The sequence below is a fragment of the Condylostylus longicornis genome, unplaced genomic scaffold (genome assembly GCF_029603195.1).
Source record: "Condylostylus longicornis isolate FDR11 unplaced genomic scaffold, ASM2960319v2 ptg000172l, whole genome shotgun sequence".
Classification (NCBI taxonomy): Eukaryota; Metazoa; Arthropoda; class Insecta; order Diptera; family Dolichopodidae; genus Condylostylus; species Condylostylus longicornis.
This window is the reverse complement of record NW_026578140.1, coordinates 1-20,749: the sequence shown is the minus strand read 5'-3', so window position 1 is coordinate 20,749 and position 20,749 is coordinate 1. Positions and strand designations below refer to the sequence as shown.

General features: G+C 28.7%; 1 protein-coding gene across 1 annotated transcript; it reads left to right on the top strand.

Moving 5' to 3' along the window:
* Positions 1-20,153: 20,153 nt before the first annotated feature.
* Positions 20,154-20,735, top strand: LOC129616285 (uncharacterized; the record flags this gene model as incomplete). The annotated part of the gene is made up of 2 exons (XM_055531864.1): positions 20,154-20,550; positions 20,602-20,735. Coding segments are annotated over exons 1-2 (531 nt in total), but the record flags the coding sequence as incomplete, so codon positions are not given.
* Positions 20,736-20,749: the final 14 nt, after the last annotated feature.

The following is a 20,749-nucleotide window of genomic DNA, read 5'->3' as shown; positions in this document are numbered from 1 at the left end:
GTTTCTTAATATGACCAAAAACTGATGTATTGCTCATTATTTTCCACCATTTCAATACAATTTCTACGAATGCTGCAGTTTCTTTATGATTTTCGGAGTATAATGCTGCAATTGTTGAGTAATTGAAAACATTTAAAACAAGTTTAACACTTTGCCTTTCAAAACTTGAAGGATATAGTGATTTATGATCAAGAGTGTAACCTTTTTTTATTAGAAGCGCCGACTCTTTGTAATAAAGGTTGCGCAAATCAGAAAAGCGTGCTGTTTGCATTATTCCACTCTCAAAATTTGGGTAGTACAAAGTTTTACTATCATCTAATTGATTTATCCAATTATTTCTAATATTTTTAAAAATATGTACACTGTCATAAAATAGATAAATATATTTTTCTGTGTATTGGGGATTTAAAAATTTAAAACTATTTGATGAAAAAATTTTGAACATATTTTGGTTAATTTTGTGATTGTCAGTAGTTATTGAAATTACTCTAAAACCTAAAGTTTGCAAAAATTGAATTGTGTTGAAAGTGAATTTATGAAGCTCTTGACCGGTAACATTTTTTACCGGTATTAACTGAACTATTTAATTCATACTACCAAAAATTGAGTTAATTAAAAATGCAACAACAGTCTTTGCTGCTACGTTCGGATTGTTCATGGCAATCCCAGTAATATTATTAGCCTTGTAATTCACTTGAGTTTTTATATAAATTTCATCAATTTGAATATTAATATGTTTCTCCCGGTTACTTAATTTTTTTAGAACTGTTTCTAAATAACTTAAATTGGATGGATCTCTTTCAACATTTACATTGAACGATGATGAAATTTTTCGTAAATATTCTAAGTGGGGTAAAATAGGTATATTGTTGTCCCTGATTATATTATAAACTGTTGACGAATGCAAACAGATTATGAACGAATTGACAATAGTAGAAATTGAATACATACTTTTTTAAAAAATTATTAAGGAAATTACTACTGGGATTTGGTTTTATTGCTGAATTCGAATAACTGTCTATAACAGTTTGTAGTTCATGCCATCGTGAAACCTTTACAGTATTAATAATTTTCCTTACATTATCATCACTTAAACGAATATTATTTTCGTATATTGAAATGGTTAAATTTTGGCTAATTGTAATGCAAGTTGGAATTGCTATGCAAGAAAAATTATTTTTGCAAACTCTATAAAAAACTACACTATCTTCATAAATCTTTAAATCAAAAACCTTTAAATCTAATTTTTGGTTAATTTTAACTGTAAGTTCTTTAAAATTTTCAATTAAATGTTCCTTAATCACTAGTTCTCTTAATTTTAAATTTTCACAAGGTACAGCCTTTTTTGTCAGTCTTTTTCGTTTTTTATCACATTTTATCATGTCTTTTGAAAAATGGTCACTGCATATAACTGTTGATGGATTATATGACTTTAAATTTGGCAATGCTTTCAACCACATTTCAGCCTTTTTTTTGTTACGTGGAAATTTAAAAAGGCTTTTATCTTTTGAAGCATAGGTGGTAGAACATCCTTCCACAACGCATTTCCTTGCGGGCATATCTAAAATATTTTTTCCGTAAAATTTACAGTGGTTTAGTTAATTCTTTTTTATAAAGACTTACTTATTAGGAGTTTTGCTTTCTTTATTGATTTAAACTTAAGTATCTCTATTAGTGTATTTTAAATAACTGAAATAAGAAAATAACGCAAATTGTTGAAATGTACCACATCATATTATTTTCAATATCACTTTTGTTAGCCGCAACTACCCAACTTACCCTATTGAAAAATACAAAAATATTTGAAAAATTGTACATCCTTCCTCATTAACATTTGAAACCATACTGCAATATGAATTTCAATTTTTTTTTTCATTTTTTCTTTCCTCCTACCTTTCTTTCTTTTTCTTGCAATAGAATTTAAATGGGAAGCTTTTTAAAAAATGTGTATAATATCCTGAGATTTTTTAAAATATTAATCTCTTTTTTATGTAAAAAAAAAGAAAAAAATAATAAAAAATATGACACGATCAGTGGCATTTAAAGAAAAAACCAACAACAAAGCCAAAAATTCGTAATATTTCGTAAAAAAAATTGAGTATTGGGACTTGTTAGATATAAAGACATTAGATAAAACTTCAAGTAAGAAAAGCTCTTAAAAATAATTACGAAAAAGTACATAATTAAACAAATAATTATTTCCTTTGAGGTCTAATATCTTTTGAGTAATTTATTTTAGAACCTCGCTTTGAGTTATGTTGCATAAAATTGTAAAATACCTTTGAAAATAAACATTTTGAGCGACTGTTTACGCATAAAATAATTAGCTATTAAAATCTATGCCTATATGTATTTGGATTTTATAATGCATGCGAGTAAAATGCGTGAATGCATAATGAGTTAAAACTAATCTATATTATATATTATTATATACCGTGACTTCAATAATGCTTTAAAAAAGATTTAAGTACGGTATTAATACGGTATTAGTACCGTCTCAGAGCTTTCAATACCTTTACATTGTAAAAAAAACTACTAAAGCTTTTGATACATTTTGGAATACAATTTTTACCATATCAATACAACTTTGACATTTGTTTGAAAATTTTAATTTAAAGTTCTGTGTAAATGTTAATTTTAAAAAAATGAATGTGTTCCCAAATATTGTTGTAAATAATTCAATTTATTTTAATAGTAGCAATCAATAATTTTTTCCTATCCACGGTCCATTCCTTATTACTGTAAAAATTAAAGGTTAAATAAATATTACATTTAATGAATGCTGCTCTTTTCCATTTTTTTTCAAATTTTAAAAATAACATATACGTGAATGTTTTCAAAAAACTTTTGTTTATGAATTTGAAATATGACAAATGACACTAAATTTTGTATAACTAACAAACGTTACCACACCACTGGAAAAATAGCATTCTAATGCTTTATTTTGAAAAAAACTTGATAGCTAGCACTTTATTGCTGCAAATATATGCTAGTTTATTTTATCGGTTATTTCTGGTAACATTTATATGACAAGGTATAATAAAAGCGTGCTCGATTTTTTCGATACCCGATTTACTTTTATTTTACGTCTCCATTACGTCAAGAGCTTTTAGTAAACTTTTTGGAATTTGATACTTTGTACAATTTTACGTCTTAAGCGCATTATTGAAGTCACGGATACTATACGTGTAGCATACAATTTTTATGCAAAAAGTTCCAGATTTGAATCCTCAAAAATGCGATTTTCCAGGTAAACTTTTTTTTATTGATAATTTTACTTTTTTTTTAAAATGAAATTAAAAGAGCTTCACCCTTATAAATCAATATCAGAAAGTTTCCGTTCCAAATATTTTTTTGAAATTACTCTATTTGTAAAAATTTAATGCAATAAATTTTGCAAGATCACGAAAAGAATGCATAACTAAACGCGTACCTACATACTTATTTTAAAAAGAAGAAAATTGTATTAACTTTAACAATTTTTTGAGGAAGTGTTCACTTCTTGTTATAACTCACACTTCCAAAACACAATTTATATGGAATACTTATACTATACAAAAGTAAATAAAAATTACCCCTACAAGATGTAGCACCATTTTATAAAAAGCGGTCACAAAGTATCCTGTGAGGTGCTGAAGCGGGAGGATGCATTTAGGGAATAAGGTACCCATACTTTTTGACCCCCTGAGAAGTAGCTATATACGAGTATATATAATGTAAAATAGAACGGGTTTTGAAGAGTTATACGAAATGTGAATAAAATATAGAATTATAGCCCGGTTCGTAGCGTGATAGTCTGATAACCAGAAGGTTATTGGGTCGATGCTTGCTTGGATATTGTCGTATTTTTCTTTTTTTGGATTATTTTAAATTTTTTTTTTTATGTTTTGTTTAAATTTTTTGTTTCTTTGCCGACTGTATTGTGTATACAAGAAGTAGGTTATGTTATGGCAACAAATTTTGCATATCCAGTTTTCGGTGGGAATGCACTTCTCCATAGTAGGAAAGTGTAAATAAACTATTTTTAGCAACCTGTCGATTTGTCGGTCTGTGTGTGCACGCGTGTATCTCAAGTTCGGCTGAGCCGATTTTGATGAAATTTTATATGGAAGTTTATTTCGACCATGTCATGGATTGAAAGTTCCAATGTCAGATTTTCCTGGAACTCTGGAAGCAAAACCCTATCTGATGCCTTTTGTCCCATGTCTCTAGCCCTTCGAGAAGTACCCGTATTTTTTGACACCTTGGAACTAGCATATATATAAAACTAGTCGTGTGTGCTTACATTGCAAGCCTTGCAAGTATTATGCCTGTAGTTTTGAAATTGTGTTCCTTTCTGTGTGTGATGTATTTTGAGTTTACTTTTTTCTTCTTCAAAAACACACCCGTAATACACATATAAATATGTTTTTCTTCTAATATTTTATAAGATAAAACTTAAAATAAGGAAAGCTCTTAAAACTAATTACGAAAAAGTACATAATTAAACAAATAATTTGTTCCTTTGAGATCTAATATCTTTTATTAATTTATTTTAGAACCTTGCTTTGAGTTATGTCGCATAAAATCGTAAAATACCTTTCACAATAAGCACTTTAAGCGATAAATTACATGCACGTATGTATTTGGAGTTTATAATACATGCGAATAAAACGCGTTGAATTAGTTAACACCAATACTAACGTAGTATTGGTAATACGTAGGTATACGTATTACCAATACCCTACGGTAATTACCCTAGGGTAATACGTAGAGCATACGATTTCTATGCAAAAAGTCCCAGGTTCGAACCCTGAAAAATGCGATTTGCCAGATGAACTTTTTTTTATTAATAATTTTATTTTTTTTTAAATGAAATTAAAAAAGCTTCACCCTTACAAATCAATATCATCGAGTTTCCGTTCCAAATATTTTTTTGTAAATACCCTACTTGTAAAAAGTTTAATGCAATAGAATAACATTTTGTTATAAAATTTTACCCTAAAAATATATTGTCAACAAGTTTAATGTAAACTTATGTTTTGTTTTCTAATACATAGTGCAACAGATCGCGAAAAGAATGCATAACTAAATGCGTACGTACATAGTTATAATGAAACAATGTAGATCTCATTAAAACACTACAATGTTCTTAAGAAAGTGATCACTTTTTGTTATAACTCACACTTCCAAATATGAATTTACATACAATATTTATGCCAGCAAAATTAAATAATATATTACCCCTACAGGAAGTAGTACCATTTTGTAAAAAACGGTTACAAAGCATCTCTGGAGGGGGTGAAGGGGGAGGGCGGGTGGAATTCTTGCTTTTTCTGGGACCCTAGAGGCAAAACTCTATCTAATGCCTTTTGTCCCATGTCTCTAGCCCTTCTAGAAGTACCCGTACTTTTTACCACCTGAGAAGTAGCTATATATATAATTTTATTTTAATTTTTCTTGTTTAAAATAAATACACAAGAGTTTTATTTGAATTTTATTTTATTTAAAGTTTTCTTCATTTATAATAAGTTCACAAAAGTTTCACAAGCTTCTTTTTATTAATTTATAATGTTTCATTCAAATTCTACAAATAAGTTTAATTTATTACTTTATTGATTTGTAATTAATTAATTTATTTCACATAAATTTTATAAGTTAAAAATAAGTTCAATTTATTAATTCATTGATTTATAATTAGTTAATTTATTTCACATAAACATTTTTTAAATTACTTAACAAATTCTACAAGTTAACTTTCTTAAGTTTTAACACGAACTGATTTCTTATCATTACTTTTACTTTTTTATTTTTTATTATTTTATAAAAGAACAAACGTTTTACAACAACAATTATTACGTTTGCCATTGACCTACTTATTATTACGAAATCTGAAAATTTAAACTTAATTCATAATTTTTTATTGGTGTTTCAAATTCATTAACCTTTGTGCATACGTTCTAATGTTTCAAGCAAAAAATAAGTTCATTTGGCTTTTCGCTTGAAACATGAAACTTTCATATAAAAAAAACAAAAGGAAATAATGAATGCAAATTTTGATTTTGATAAAAAGAATAACGTTAAATTAAAAGGTAATGAAATTTAATTAAAAATGAAATTACGAAATTATTGAAAGGGTGAAATATGTAAGTTTCCGTTAGATTGATACGCGTGTTGTGTTGCTAACATAACACCTCCGCCATTAAGATTCGACTCCTGGCGAATCTCGCCCGGTTGTATTACGATTTTTGGTGAAATTAATTTAAACTTTACAAAAACGAAAAGGCAAATAATGAATAACACTGTAATTATGATTAAATCTAATATTAAGTTCGTGTACCAGCTTTTGTGATGATTGAATTTCAATTCCTCGATGTGCTTTGTATTATTTATTTGTGTGTAATACAAATCATCTACATGAAACTGATTTGAAATTTTTGCTACAGTTATATTGCGATTTACGTATGGTGAAATTCTATGATGATATTCTTCTTCGGAATTTTCTAGTTGGAAAGTTCCAAGAGAAATTTTGCAATTGGTAAATTTTATTAAGTTATTTGCTCGTATTATTATATCACTTTGCTGGCCACAATTATTATAAAGAGTAGTTTCTTTTAGATTTTTTGTTATAATAATATTTCTGGATATTGGTTTTATCTCTACTGCTAAATTTTGTTTATAATGGCAAGTCATTAAATTTGTGGTTAATAAATTCGAAACACATTCGTCCTCAATTGGGATGAGATTTTTTTCCTGAATATTATTATTTTCTACATTTTTAAAAATTTTTGTGTTACAACTTATTACTTTATTAAAATTAGTATCTAGTTCTAAACTAGTATCTTTATTTGGTACCTTAACAATTATATTCCTAAAGCAATTTTCTTTGAGAAAGTTAGGTATTGAAATTACAAAAACAATTATTGTATCATTAAAAAATACAGAATTTTTTATGTATGGTAAAGTTTCTACACTTACATTATGGTCATTGATTTCTTTGTTTGTAAGAACATCTTTTGGTAAAATTTCTAACCTACTTGACAATATGATTTCTTTAATGTTTTCAATTTGGTCCAATAAAATCTTTATATTTTCACTAATTTCATTTTTTATTATAAAAAGTTCAAATTTTGTTTCAATTTCTGCTATGCGATTACTAAGATTATTGATGGTTTCACTAATGTTTTTCTGTACTAAATTAACATGTTTAGTTATTGTTTCGACTTGATCTGAAATTTCTTTGTTGATTGATATTTGAGCGTTTAAGTTTTCTATAGCATTTTTATTGTTACTGTCTATGACTCTAAAATGTTCTTCTATTTCTTCACGTTCATCATTATCCATGACTCCAGTAAGAAATCGAAGACCACTTCCAACCAAATTTACCAAACCTCGTTTCGTAACGTGGTGGGGAATAATACTATTAAATGCATCTTTTAAACGGTTGAAATTGTGTAAAAGTGTAGTTGGGATATTAGTTTTGCTATGTAATTCGTTTATGTTCAGTTCTATTTTAGTTATACTTTCCTCATACTTTGACAAATCTATTATATGCAGAATTTTGCTGTAGTTGTAGATAATTTTTAGTTCTTGTTCTTGAAACAAGATGTATCCATTACCGGATACCAATTCCGTAATTTCAATAGATGACTTTAATAAAACTGGAGTTGGGCATAACAGTAGTAATAAAAGAATGATTGCTGAAAAAAAAGAAAGAAAGGAAATCTTAATAACTTTGGAATTTATACTTCTTTTTAAATTGGTTGTTGTAACGAGGAAGGGTTTCCCTATTGATTTTATAGTGATCTTCACCAGAAGGTACCGCTTCGACTTTCTTATAATAGGGCTGCATTTTAGTTACCCTATTTAATTTTAGGTACCCAGATGGCCTTCCGAGGTTTCTCCCTTTGTTTAAGTAATTTATGTTTTTTTCTTTAGATCTCTTGAGACGATCATGAATAGCCGGGTATTCCTCTGGGGGAATTTTTCCGTTAAGGAATTCAATTGGTCTTCTACCGGTCGAACTATGAATCGTATCATTGTACACACGCATACTTTTTACTAATGGGTCCTCACCTGAGGGTAATCCCTGTTCTTTTTCGATAACTCCTAAAATTCTAAGGTGTTCGTTTAACGTGTTGTGAAATCTCTCGATGTCAGCGTTACTACTGTGATTGTTGGGTGTAGTAAAATGAACATCGATTCCCTCGCTCTCTAAATAATTTTTAAAATTTAAGCTGTTAAATCCTTTTTCTCTATCCGTAACAATTTTTTCGGGTTTTCCGAATGAAGCGATATATTGCATTAAACCGTTTTTTAAGTCGTTCCAGTTCCTTGACTTGAGTGAGATAACGTTTGCATGTTTCGTGAATTTATCTATAAAGGTTAGATAATGCTTCCCTTTGCTTTGAAACCATATGTCCATATGAACTATTTGTAAGGGCCTACAGGGTGTTTCAGTTATTTTAAATGGTAGTTTGAGGGGCTTCCTTTCGTATTTTGCACTATTACATATGTGGCAATCATTAATTATTCTTTGTATTTCCTCTCTCATTTTAGGGAAATAATACCTTTGCTTTAAGTTTAAATAGACATCGTTAATGCCACGGTGATTAGTTTTTTGGTGTTGATCTAAAATAAATTCTTGAATCTCTGTGCGATGTACAATGTCCTCCAACAAGAGAGAACATTTTTTTATTTTTAAAAGTTTATTTCTAGAGAAATGTTTTAAGTATGTGTTTTGAAATATGGTGTAAATGTTTATATCATCAAACATAACACCCACAGTTCCCTTGGACGGAATATGTTCCTTGAAAATGTTAATAAAGTATTCTTCGTTAGGGTTTGAATAAAAAATTGTTTTTCTTGTTCTTCCGTAAAATTTTTCCGTTTTAATTTTAGGAGTTGGCCCCATTTTAAAAATTAATTGAGTCTTATAAAGGTTAATTGGAGCTTCAGATATTGGAATGTATTCACTATTGTCTTCGTTAGCAGAGTGAACTGTTGCATTATTTGACCATGTATCGTCATTTTCTATATCATTTGTGTTGATATGAATTCGTGATAGGGCATCTGCAACCTTGTTCTCTTTTCCCGAAAGATACTCTATGTCAAAATTGAATTCCTCCAATTTAATTTTCCACCTTTGCAGTTTGGAGTTTGGCTCCTTTAAATTATGAAGCCACTGTAAAGGCCTATGATCAGTTCTAATTGTGAATTTTCGACCGAACAGATAAGGGCGAAAATACTTTGTTGCCCACACTATAGCAAGCAGTTCTTTTTCTATAGTGGAATATTTGCACTCATGTTCGTTGAGCGTCCTTGAGGCGTAACAAACCGGGTGGTTGTCCTGAGAAAGCACAGCCCCAAGTGCAAAATTACTAGCATCGGTGGTCAAAATAAACTTCTTTGTATAATCAGGATATGCTAATATAGGATCAGTAGAAATTAATAGTTTCAGATTATTAAAAGCATTTTTGTATTCTGTATTAGTAATGTCAACTTGTTTTCCTTTCTTTAAACAACTAGTTATTGGTTTCGCAATTTTCGCGAAATCCTTAATAAATTTACGATAGTATCCTACAAGACCTAAAAATGATTTTATTTCCTTTTGTGTTCTTGGGATCGGGAATTTATTGATGGCATCTAATTTGTTAGGGTTAGGCTTAATACCGTTAGTCGTTACAATATGGCCCAAAAACTCGGTTTCCTGTTTCATAAATTCGCTTTTGTCTAATTGAATCTTCAGATTAGCACTATTTAGTCTTTGCAATATCTTATATAAAGTATCAAAGTGTTCCTCTTTACTAGTACTAAACACAATAATGTCATCCAAATAAACATAACAGCTTTTTCCAATGAAATCTTTTAAAACAGAATTCATCAGTCTTTGGAAAGTGGCAGGAGCGTTTTTGAGACCAAACGGCATCCTGACAAATTCGAAATGGCCATTATTCGTGCTAAAAGCGGTTTTTTTGATATCCTCTTCAGCTACTTCTATTTGGTGGAAACCTTTCGCCAAATCTAGAGTAGTGAAGTACATTGACCTACCCAACTTGTCCAAAATATCTTCAATGTTTGGAATGGGATATTTATCGTCAATTGTAATATTGTTTAATTTGCGATAATCAATCACAACCCTCCATTTTTGTTTGCCCGATGCGTCTTGTTTCTTTGGAACGACCCATAATGGCGCGGAATAAGGGGAGTCACTATGCCTGATAATACCTTGTTTTAACATGTCTTGAATTTGATCATTAACCTCCTGACGATGTACCTCAGGATACCGATAAGATTTTGTGTAAATGGGCAATTCGTTTAAAGTGTTTATTCTATGTTTAATAGCATGAGTGAATGTAAGATCGTCACCCTCGTGATAGAAGGCACTATCAAATTTTTTTATCAGATTCAAAAGCTCTCTTTTTGTACATGCGTCCAAATGTCCGCATCTGATTTGGTTTTCTGCTAGGAATATTTCTTGGTGAAACAACCTTAGTTCTTCAGTTGGGAATGGAATGTAATAGTCTTTTTCTTCATTTTCATTGAAGAAAAGCGGGATAACATTACCAGTGTTTAATTTTAAGGTGTTACTCTGGTAACTAACCTCAGCTCCCAAAACGCGTAAAATATTATTACCTATGATTCCATCGAACTTATCATGGAAGTTTAATTCGAGAGAACACATTTTATGATTGGAATCGAACTCAACAAAAGAATCAATATTTACTATTGTATCACAAATTGTTGAATTAGTTAAGGTTGTAATAGTTGTGGGTTTGATTTTACTTGCGTATATTGGGTTGCATATTCCTTTATTTATAATACTCATTGACGCACCCGTATCAATAATGAATCGTAAAGGCCTGGTTTTAGATTGCACTTTTATATAGGGTAAAGATTGTTGTCCGAGGCTTGCACACGAAAATTTTGAATACGATTTCTATCAGTTGCAGGGTTAATTCTAGAATTGATTGAAGGATCTACATCCATAGGTTCTACATTCGAAATTTGGTTTCTTGAATTTGGTCTTAAGTTGTGATTATTGGAAAATGGACTCCTGCTATTGTTATTATTATTAAAACTATTACTAAATTCATTATTATGGTTAAAATTATTGTTCCTATTGTATCCATAAAAATTGGAGCTTTGATTTCTAATATTAAAGTTTCTGTTAGTATTATAATTATTCCTATTAAAATTGTTACCGTTACTATTGTATTGTGAATGGTTTGAATAATGACTATAATTATTTCTGTTAGTACTAGGATTTTTTTGGTGATTTCTATTATTGTTATTTCTAATTTTAGTTTAAAAGGATTATAATAATAATCCTTTTAAACTAAATAAAATATCTATTGCCTCTTCGAGAGTTGAAGGGTTTCTACTAAAAATTATCGAACGCATGGGTTCGGGTAGTTTGTTTTTAAAAATTTCTAACGCGGTCTTAATATTTGTATCGGTATTAAAGTTTGAATTAGGTTCTTCCTTTACTTTATTATTTAATCTTCTTAAAATACTTTTTATGTTATTATATAACTCTACACTATTAGAAGTAAACGTTACGTCCCTTAGTTCGTTATAAATTTGGAGCGAATTTTTCTTTTCTCCAAAATTTTTTATTAAAACTTCGCGTATTTCAGACCAAGTCTTTGCATTATTGTTTATTTCTATTATCGTTCTAGCTTTACTAATTAGTTTACTTTTAATTCTACTAAAAAGTAAATTCTGACTACTTATATCATATTTAATTATAGAGGGAATTATTAATTCAACTAATTCTAAGAAATTATTTAAGTCGTTACCTTTCCCATCAAATACTGGCAGACGTTCGATGTATTTTAGTGGATCTATCTGTAACCTAAGTTGTTGATCTTGATTTGTTTGAGATGTCCCGGCTGATGCTTCCATGTCTGAATCCTCTTCACTCTTCTGGTAAAATTTCTTTGCTGTTGTTCTAGCTCTTCTGATAGCACTTTCGCGTTTGAACATTCAAATTTAATTTTTTTCTTTGTTGATTGTTTTATTTTTTTATTTTGTTTTTTTTTTTTTTCTCTACAGGTTTTTGTTAAAATTGGTTTTTATCATAAAATTTTTTTATTGTAATTTTTTGTTTTTGCTAAATTTTGCTAATTAGAGTATTAGGTTAATCAAATTTTAATTTCTTATAATTTTTATTAGTTTTATTTCTTAATAATTATTAAATTTAATTGTTGTTTTGTGAGTTCGTTTTTAACAGTTAACTTTGAATTTTTTCTGATTTTAATGCGTCACAAAAAATTTGAAAATTTAAGTGTAACGTTTTTAGACAATTTTAATTAAATTAATTTTTTAATTTTTACACTTTTAGAGTTTTTTTTTTGACAAATTTATTTAACATAAATTTTTTTATTATACTTGTGTAGTTTTACAATTATTTAATTAAAATTTTATTATTACACTTGACGCATCCTACCGACTGCGCCAATTTTATTTTAATTTTTCTTGTTTAAAATAAATACACAAGAGTTTTATTTGAATTTTATTTTATTTAAAGTTTTCTTCATTTATAATAAGTTCACAAAAGTTTCACAAGCTTCTTTTTATTAATTTATAATGTTTCATTCAAATTCTACAAATAAGTTTAATTTATTACTTTATTGATTTGTAATTAATTAATTTATTTCACATAAATTTTATAAGTTAAAAATAAGTTCAATTTATTAATTCATTGATTTATAATTAGTTAATTTATTTCACATAAACATTTTTTAAATTACTTAACAAATTCTACAAGTTAACTTTCTTAAGTTTTAACACGAACTGATTTCTTATCATTACTTTTACTTTTTTATTTTTTATTATTTTATAAAAGAACAAACGTTTTACAACAACAATTATTACGTTTGCCATTGACCTACTTATTATTACGAAATCTGAAAATTTAAACTTAATTCATAATTTTTTATTGGTGTTTCAAATTCATTAACCTTTGTGCATACGTTCTAATGTTTCAAGCAAAAAATAAGTTCATTTGGCTTTTCGCTTGAAACATGAAACTTTCATATAAAAAAAACAAAAGGAAATAATGAATGCAAATTTTGATTTTGATAAAAAGAATAACGTTAAATTAAAAGGTAATGAAATTTAATTAAAAATGAAATTACGAAATTATTGAAAGGGTGAAATATGTAAGTTTCCGTTAGATTGATACGCGTGTTGTGTTGCTAACATAACAATATATATAATGTAAAATATGATGGTTTTTAATGAGTTATACGAAATATGAATAAAATATAGAATTATTAAGGGAAATTCAAAGTACTGCGTAGCCTAGTGGTTAGCGTGGTAGTCTCATAGCAAGAAGGTTATTGGATCAATACTTGCCTGGATGTGTCGTATTTTTATTTTTTTGGATTGTTTTAAAAAATTTTTTTTTATTTTGCTTAAATTTTGTGTTTTATTTTTTTTTAATATATAACATATAAATGTTATTATAAAAGTTTAAAGAAATTTTCCAAAAAAATCTATATTATATTTTTCAAGATTTTTCCGGTTTATGAACAGGTATACATATAATCTAATAAATAACAAAAACAAAAAAATGAAAATAGCAAAAGAGAATACTGGGTAGAAGCATTACTCAATTGATTATACATACTGTAAAACAAAAACAAAAAATGAAAAGCGAAAAGCGAAAGAGAATAAAAAAAGGGTAGTAATATTTTTTTTGTTTATTTGCTTTACTACCATAAACAAAAATAAAAAGCAAAAGGAAGCGAAATATTTTAAATGAGTTAAGTAAGAGTAAAATAATTTTTTGTTGTTGTATTTAACATGGAATGGAATTAAAAAAAATAAAACTAAAAATTGTGAGAGATATAAGAACACGAATAACGTTACGTTACGTACTAAGGCAATTATTCTTCGTGTGCTTGCGAAATTTCAATTGAGTAAGTAGCCAAGCCAGGTCTGTATAAAGAAAAGAGGCATTGATTTTTTATTAATTCACATTCACTTTGGTTTTAAAGTTTAACGTGAAAGGTACTATTTCCTTTCCTTTTAATTTTGTTCGGCATCAGTTCTCCATCCGTCTTGCATATGCCATGACTATAAATAAGTCCCAAGGGCAAACTTTTGAAAAGGTTGGCCTCTATCTCCCCCAGCCGTGCTTTTCGCATGGGCAATTGTACACAGCATGTTCAAGAGCCATAGACTCCAATTCTTTAAAAATTCAAGTCAAAGATACGGTTCGTCAGGGAAAAATCGATGATGGAAATATTTTAACAGATAAAGTTGTTTATAAGGAAATTTTTCGTTCTTAATTGTTGACTAATTCTTAAATTGAATTTTAATCATATTTATGTAATTAACAGTGACACATATTAAATTAATTATTTGTCAAAATTTATTAAATTAAAAATATTTCCATTACTTTTATTTATTAGTATTCAAACCAATATGATATTTATGCATATACAAGTATATACCTGCATATGTATGCCATGATATGTACAAATCTTTCTAAACTTATTTTAAAATTGATTGCCACAATCCTGTTTTTACAACAGATAATGCTGCTTATAAGCAAACCACAGGGGCCCCTAGTTCTTATAATAGTTTGGAAAAATTCGCAAAAATTTTAAGTACATAAATATGTATGTATGTATATTTTTTTTTAAAGCTTCCTGAATAATTTTTTTTAAGCTTTCTATATGAATTTAATAATATTCAAAACTGTAGAATATATAGAAATAAATTTTTAACGCATAATTATTAAATCATGGGAGTAAACATACAAAAATTAATTTTTCAAATAAAGAAAAGGTTTAGTCAAAAACAAAATAATAAATTTATTCACCTATATGTATGTACTTATGAATGTATTAAAATTTAGCATTTTACAGTTTTTCACTCAAACAATAAAAATAAAATTTTAGGTAGATACATACATATGTACATAAATTGTGTATGTATATTTTTTTAAAGCTTGCTGGCGAAACATAATATTCAAAACAATAACAAATGAAGCATTAATATTCAGTTGCCACAAAACATCTGATGTCTTTTATAAAATCTGACATTTATTTAAGTTTATTTCGAATTTTCGAACTTAAAATATATATGAGATCGTTATATTTTCGAATATTATTTATTTCTCGTTCTCGGTTTGTGTTTCTAATAATAAAAAGTATTATTTCATTTGTTGGTATGCGTTTCTAGTAATATAAAGTATAAAAGAAGAAGGTGCTTTGTTATACAAAAATTTTTCAGGAAATCTTAAAATAGAGGTATTTCGGGGCTTAAAAGTTCCAATGTCAGATTTTTCTGGGACACTGGAGGCAAAACCCTATCTAATGCCTTTTGTCCCATGTCTCTAGCCCTTCTAGAAGTACCCGTACTTTTTGGTACCTGAGAAGTAGCTATATATATATAATGTAAAATATGATGGTTTTTGATGAGTTATACGAAATATGAATAAAATATAGAATTATAAAGGAAAATTCAAGGTACTGCGTAGCCTAGTGGGTAGCGTGGTAGTCTGATAGCCAGAAGGTTATTGGATCAATGCTTGCCTGGATGGTTGTAATATTTTTCTTTTTTTGGATTACTTTAAAAAAATATTTTTTTTTTATTTTGTTTAAATTTTTTGCTTTACTTTTTTTAATATATAACAGATAAATATTATTATAAAAGTTTAAAGAAGATTTCCAAAAAAATATTGTTATAATAGTTTGGAAAAATTCGCAAAAATTTTAAGTACATAAATATGTATATATGTATATTTTTTTTTAAAGCTTCCTGAGTATTTTTTTTAAGCTTTCTACATGAATTTAATAATATTGTTCGAATATTTTCTTAAAGCATTGTTGTTTAAAACATGCATTTTTAATTTAGTTATATATCGATACTATTCCCACACATATATTTCTATTGCATACTTTGGATTTTTATCGTACACTTTTTCATTATATTAACATATTAATAATTATGTAAATTTAGTCTCTATTGAACATTTATTGAATAAAGTCATATATTCTTATAGCATAATTTAACTGAACTGAACTTAACAGGTTATGGGCCCAGTTCATGTTAAATCCACGTGTTAAATAAAAATTAAGAATATAAGATATTTATTGAAAATTACAGTAGTAATAATTATTTTGAGTAAAAATTAAATTTTAATAAATTTTAAATATTTTTGAATTAAAACAAAAATGAATTTGCCGAATAATATTGAAAAATTGAATGAATCCAATTATGAATCATGGAAGTTGAAAATTAGAAGCGTGTTAATTTTTAATAATTATTGGGGCTATGTAACAGATGAAGAAAGTGTCCAACAACTGAGGCTGAAAGAAAAATTTGGAATATGAAGGATGCAAAAGCCTTGGCTTTAATATTTTTATGTGTGGGAGAAAATCAACTAACTAATATAAAGAAAGTGACGTCATCAGAAGCAGCGTGGAAAACTTTAGAAAAAATTTATGCATCAAAAGGGCCTGCAAAAAAGGTTATGCTGTACAAAAAGTTATTTTTATTAAAAAAGGATGTTGATCAAAGTATGAGTGAGCATTTACGGGAATTTCAGAATCTTATAGACGAAATGGAGGATATGGGAGTTAAGATACCAAAAGAATTAGTATCTATCATGATGATGAATTCACTTTCTAGTTAATTTGAGAATTTTTGTGTTGCAATAGAGACTCGTGACAATTTGCCAGAACCAGATGAACTCAAAGTAAAGTTGTTAGAGGAAGAAACACGCCGCAGTAATATAAATGAGAGTAAGAATGAAACTAATGCATTAATTTCAAAAAATATTAGGCAAAGCTACCAACATTATAACGACAATAAACCGAAAGAAAAAGGAGAATATAGAAGAAATCCACGGAGTTTTCGGTTTGATGGAAAATGTTTTAGTTGCGGAAAGATTGGTCACAAATCCGTTGATTGTTTTAAAAGAAATCGAGATTACAAAGCTAAAGAAAATTATTGTAAAGGCAATAAGAGTTTAAATCAAGGAAAAGCAGTTAATGCAGTGATGACAGTTTCTTATGAAAGTTCGGGAAATATTAATGAAAATAATTGGTATCTAGACAGTGGAGCTACTGCACATATGTGCAATAACAAAAATTTATTCTTAAAGTGGACCTCAAACAAAATAAGTAAAATTCAAACTGCAGGTAATTTACAAATTAAATCTTATGGTTGTGGCAACATTTATTTAGATGTAGTTAATGGAAATAAAGAAATATTAAAAATAATGTTGAAAGATGTTTTATATGTACCAGAATTAAAATACAATTTAATATCAATTTCAAAAATTTCAAGTAATAATTTTAAAGTATTTTTCAACCAAAATGAAGCTACAGTAAAATCAGAAAATGGCTTGTGTGTAATGTTAGCGGAAAAATATAACGACTTATATAAACTAAAGCAACACAAAACCGATTTTTCTTTATTATCAGTAAACGATATAAAAAAAAATCTGATGTGGTCAGCACATAACCGACCGCATTGTGTTGTCTAGTTAAATGAAAGTGTTACAAAATATTATAAAAATGTCTGTTAAATACTTCTTTCCAATTTTTAGGACATTAGTAAGCTTATAGTTAACATACTTAGAAAAATGTAAATTTGGCTCTTAGTAGAGTTTCGCTTTGTGCTACCCGAATTCCCTGAAATGCTCGCCAGTTAGTTTCGGTAACAATCAGAACTCAAATATCAGATTTCAAGAAATTCCATCAATTTGTTCTGTGGATATGGTAAAAAATGAGCCCTGATCTTTCCAAAAAAGTTATATATTCATTGCTTTAATATGAGGAATTCATATATTAAATTTCAATGAAATCGGTTGATTATTTCTCTTTATATACACAAAAGTGTATGTTTGGCCCGTAGTAAACGGCTAGTTGCCCATGCCTGATTTCTTCCAAAACATGCGAATTTTTGCGGACGGTCGAGCTGAGCTTATATATAAAATTTCAAGTACATCGGTTGAATATGTTCTTCAATATCCTCAAAAATGTAAAATAGGCCCGCTAAAAAGTGCAGTTCCCGAGGCCTGATATATACCAAAAGTTGATCGATCCGTGCCATGGCGGAAACAAACTTACATATAAAATTTCATCAAAATCGGTTCAGCCGAACTTGAGATACACGCGTGCACACACAGACCGACAGACCGACAGACCGACAGACCGACAGGTTGCTAAAAATAGTTTATTTACACTTCCCTACTATGGAGAAATACGTTCCCACCGAAAACTCGATATGCAAAATTTGTTGCCATCACATAACCTACCTATTGTTTACACAATACGGTCGGTAATAATGATATTATTATGTGGCACCAACGTTATGGTCACTTGAATTTTAATGACGTCATAAAATTAAAACAATATAATATGGTCGATGGGTTAACTGGAAAGTTTGACATCAGGAAACTTCAATGTATGGTTTGTGAAAAGTCGAAAATTCATCAATTACCTTATAGTAGTTCAACAAGAAAATCATCAGATATTCTGGAGGTAATACATACTGACATTTGTGGACCTTTTAGTGAGAAATTAATGGTCGGTGCTCAATACTTTGTGACGTTTATCGATAATTTTTCCAGATACATTGAAATTACGTTTTTGAAAAATCGCAGTGAAGTTTTCGAAGCTTTCAAGAACTACAAAAATTTTGTTGAATGTCAGACCGGAAAGAAAATTAAATGCTTGAGAAGTGACAACGCACGAGAATATTTATCTAAAGAATTTGAAATGTATCTAAAGCAACATGGAATAAAAAGAGAATTATCTGTGGAATATACTCCGCAGCAAAATGGAGTTGCCGAGAGAACAAACCGGACCCTGATGGATATGACAAGGTGTCTATTAACTGATTCAAGAGTTCCAAAAAGTTTATGGGCCGAAGCGCTAAATACATCAGTATATATTAGAAATAGAAGTCCATGTAGTTCAATTAAACATAATAAAACGCCGTATGAATTGTTTTTTTGGTAATAAACCCAAAATTAATCATCTGAGGACATTTGGCAGCAAATGTGTAGCGCTATATGAAGGACCAAAACGTTCAAAGTTACAACCCAAAGGAGAAGAATACATTTTTGTTGGTTATTGTTCAAATTCTAAAGCATAAAGACTTTGGGATGGAAAGCGAAGCATTGTTAAAAGAAGGGATGTAAGGTTTTTTGAAAACAAATTTAAATAATTATTTCTTTTTAGATGGTATGATAGAGTCAGTTAGCGTTGATGGTAATTTGTGTTCAAAAGAAAATGTTGATGTTAGTAACATTGATATTAAAGAGGATATTTTTCTTGATGGAGAAAATGTAGATGAAAATGGCACGGATAGAGAGATTTCTAGAGTGCAAAAGTTCATTAAGTAGCCATGAAAATGAAGAAAGTTCAGATATTGAAAATGAAAATTCACCTAAGAAAACTGAAAAAGTAGAAAATGCTAAAGGCAGACCTCGTATATTGAGAACGGGCAGAAAAGGAAGGCCTAAAAAGATTTTTAAGCAAAAGGCAAATTTGGTAGTAGCAGCGAATATTAGTTCGTATAATGATGTTATGAACAGTAATGAAAAGGAAAAATGGTTGGACGCAATCAAATCTGAATTACAAAGTTTAAAGAAAAATGAGACCTGGGAATTTGTAGGTCGGCCAAAAGCAGAAAAAATATTGTGAAATAGATGGCTATTCACGACAAAAAATTGTTCTGGATCAACTAAAATTAAAGCTCGATTGGTTGTTAGAGGTTGCGAACAACAACAAGGTATATATTATGATGACGTTTACTCTCCAGTGAGACATGAAACCTTGCGTTTGCTTTTCGCGTTATGTGTTAAAAATGAGCTTTACCTACATCACATGGATTTTATCAAAGCATTTGTACAAGGCGACCTTGAAGATGTAATTTATATGGAACACCCATTACAACCAGGCATACAAAATAATGACAAAGTTTGTTTATTAAAACGTCCACTATATGGTCTTAAACAAGCCAGCAAACAATGGAACAAAAAATTGAATAATTTTTTAATAGAAATTGGTATGAAACAAGTTCAAACTGATCAATGTTTGTATATTAAAGGTTCGAATTTAGAAATCGTAATTATATTGGTTTATGTTGACGACATCCTACTAGCGTGTAATTAAGAAAAGTTGTTAAAGGAGACAAAAGATATGTTGAAAAATAGATTTGAAACGAAAGATTTAGGTGAAGTGGAAAATATAGTTGGTTTTGATAAAAAAAGAGAATCATCAAAAGGAAACATTGAAATTAGTCAGAAAAACTACATTAATACAATATTGCAAAAATTCAATTGTTTAGAGGCAAACAGTGTGTGTACTCCTTTAGAAAATAATATAAAACTATTACAAATTGAAGAACCTATAACTACAGAAGAAAACAATTATATGGAAAAAAGGCCTTATCAAGAATTAATTGGTGCTTTATCTTATTTATCCAACAGTACACGTCCAGACATATCTTTCAGTGTCAATTATCTTGCGAGATACAACAATAGTCCTCGAAAAGTTCATTGGAAAGCTGCAAAAAGGATCTTAAAATATTTAATTGGTACAAAAGATTACAAGATAAGATACTTTTAAATGGATGAATAATTAAAAGCATTTAGCGACTCAGACTGGGCAAATGATATTCATACAAGAAAGTCCTGTTCTGGTTACGTGGTAACAATGTGCGGTGGCCCAATTTCATGGAAATCTCAGAAACAAAAATCAACTGCATTGTCAACAATGGAGGCAGAATATATAGC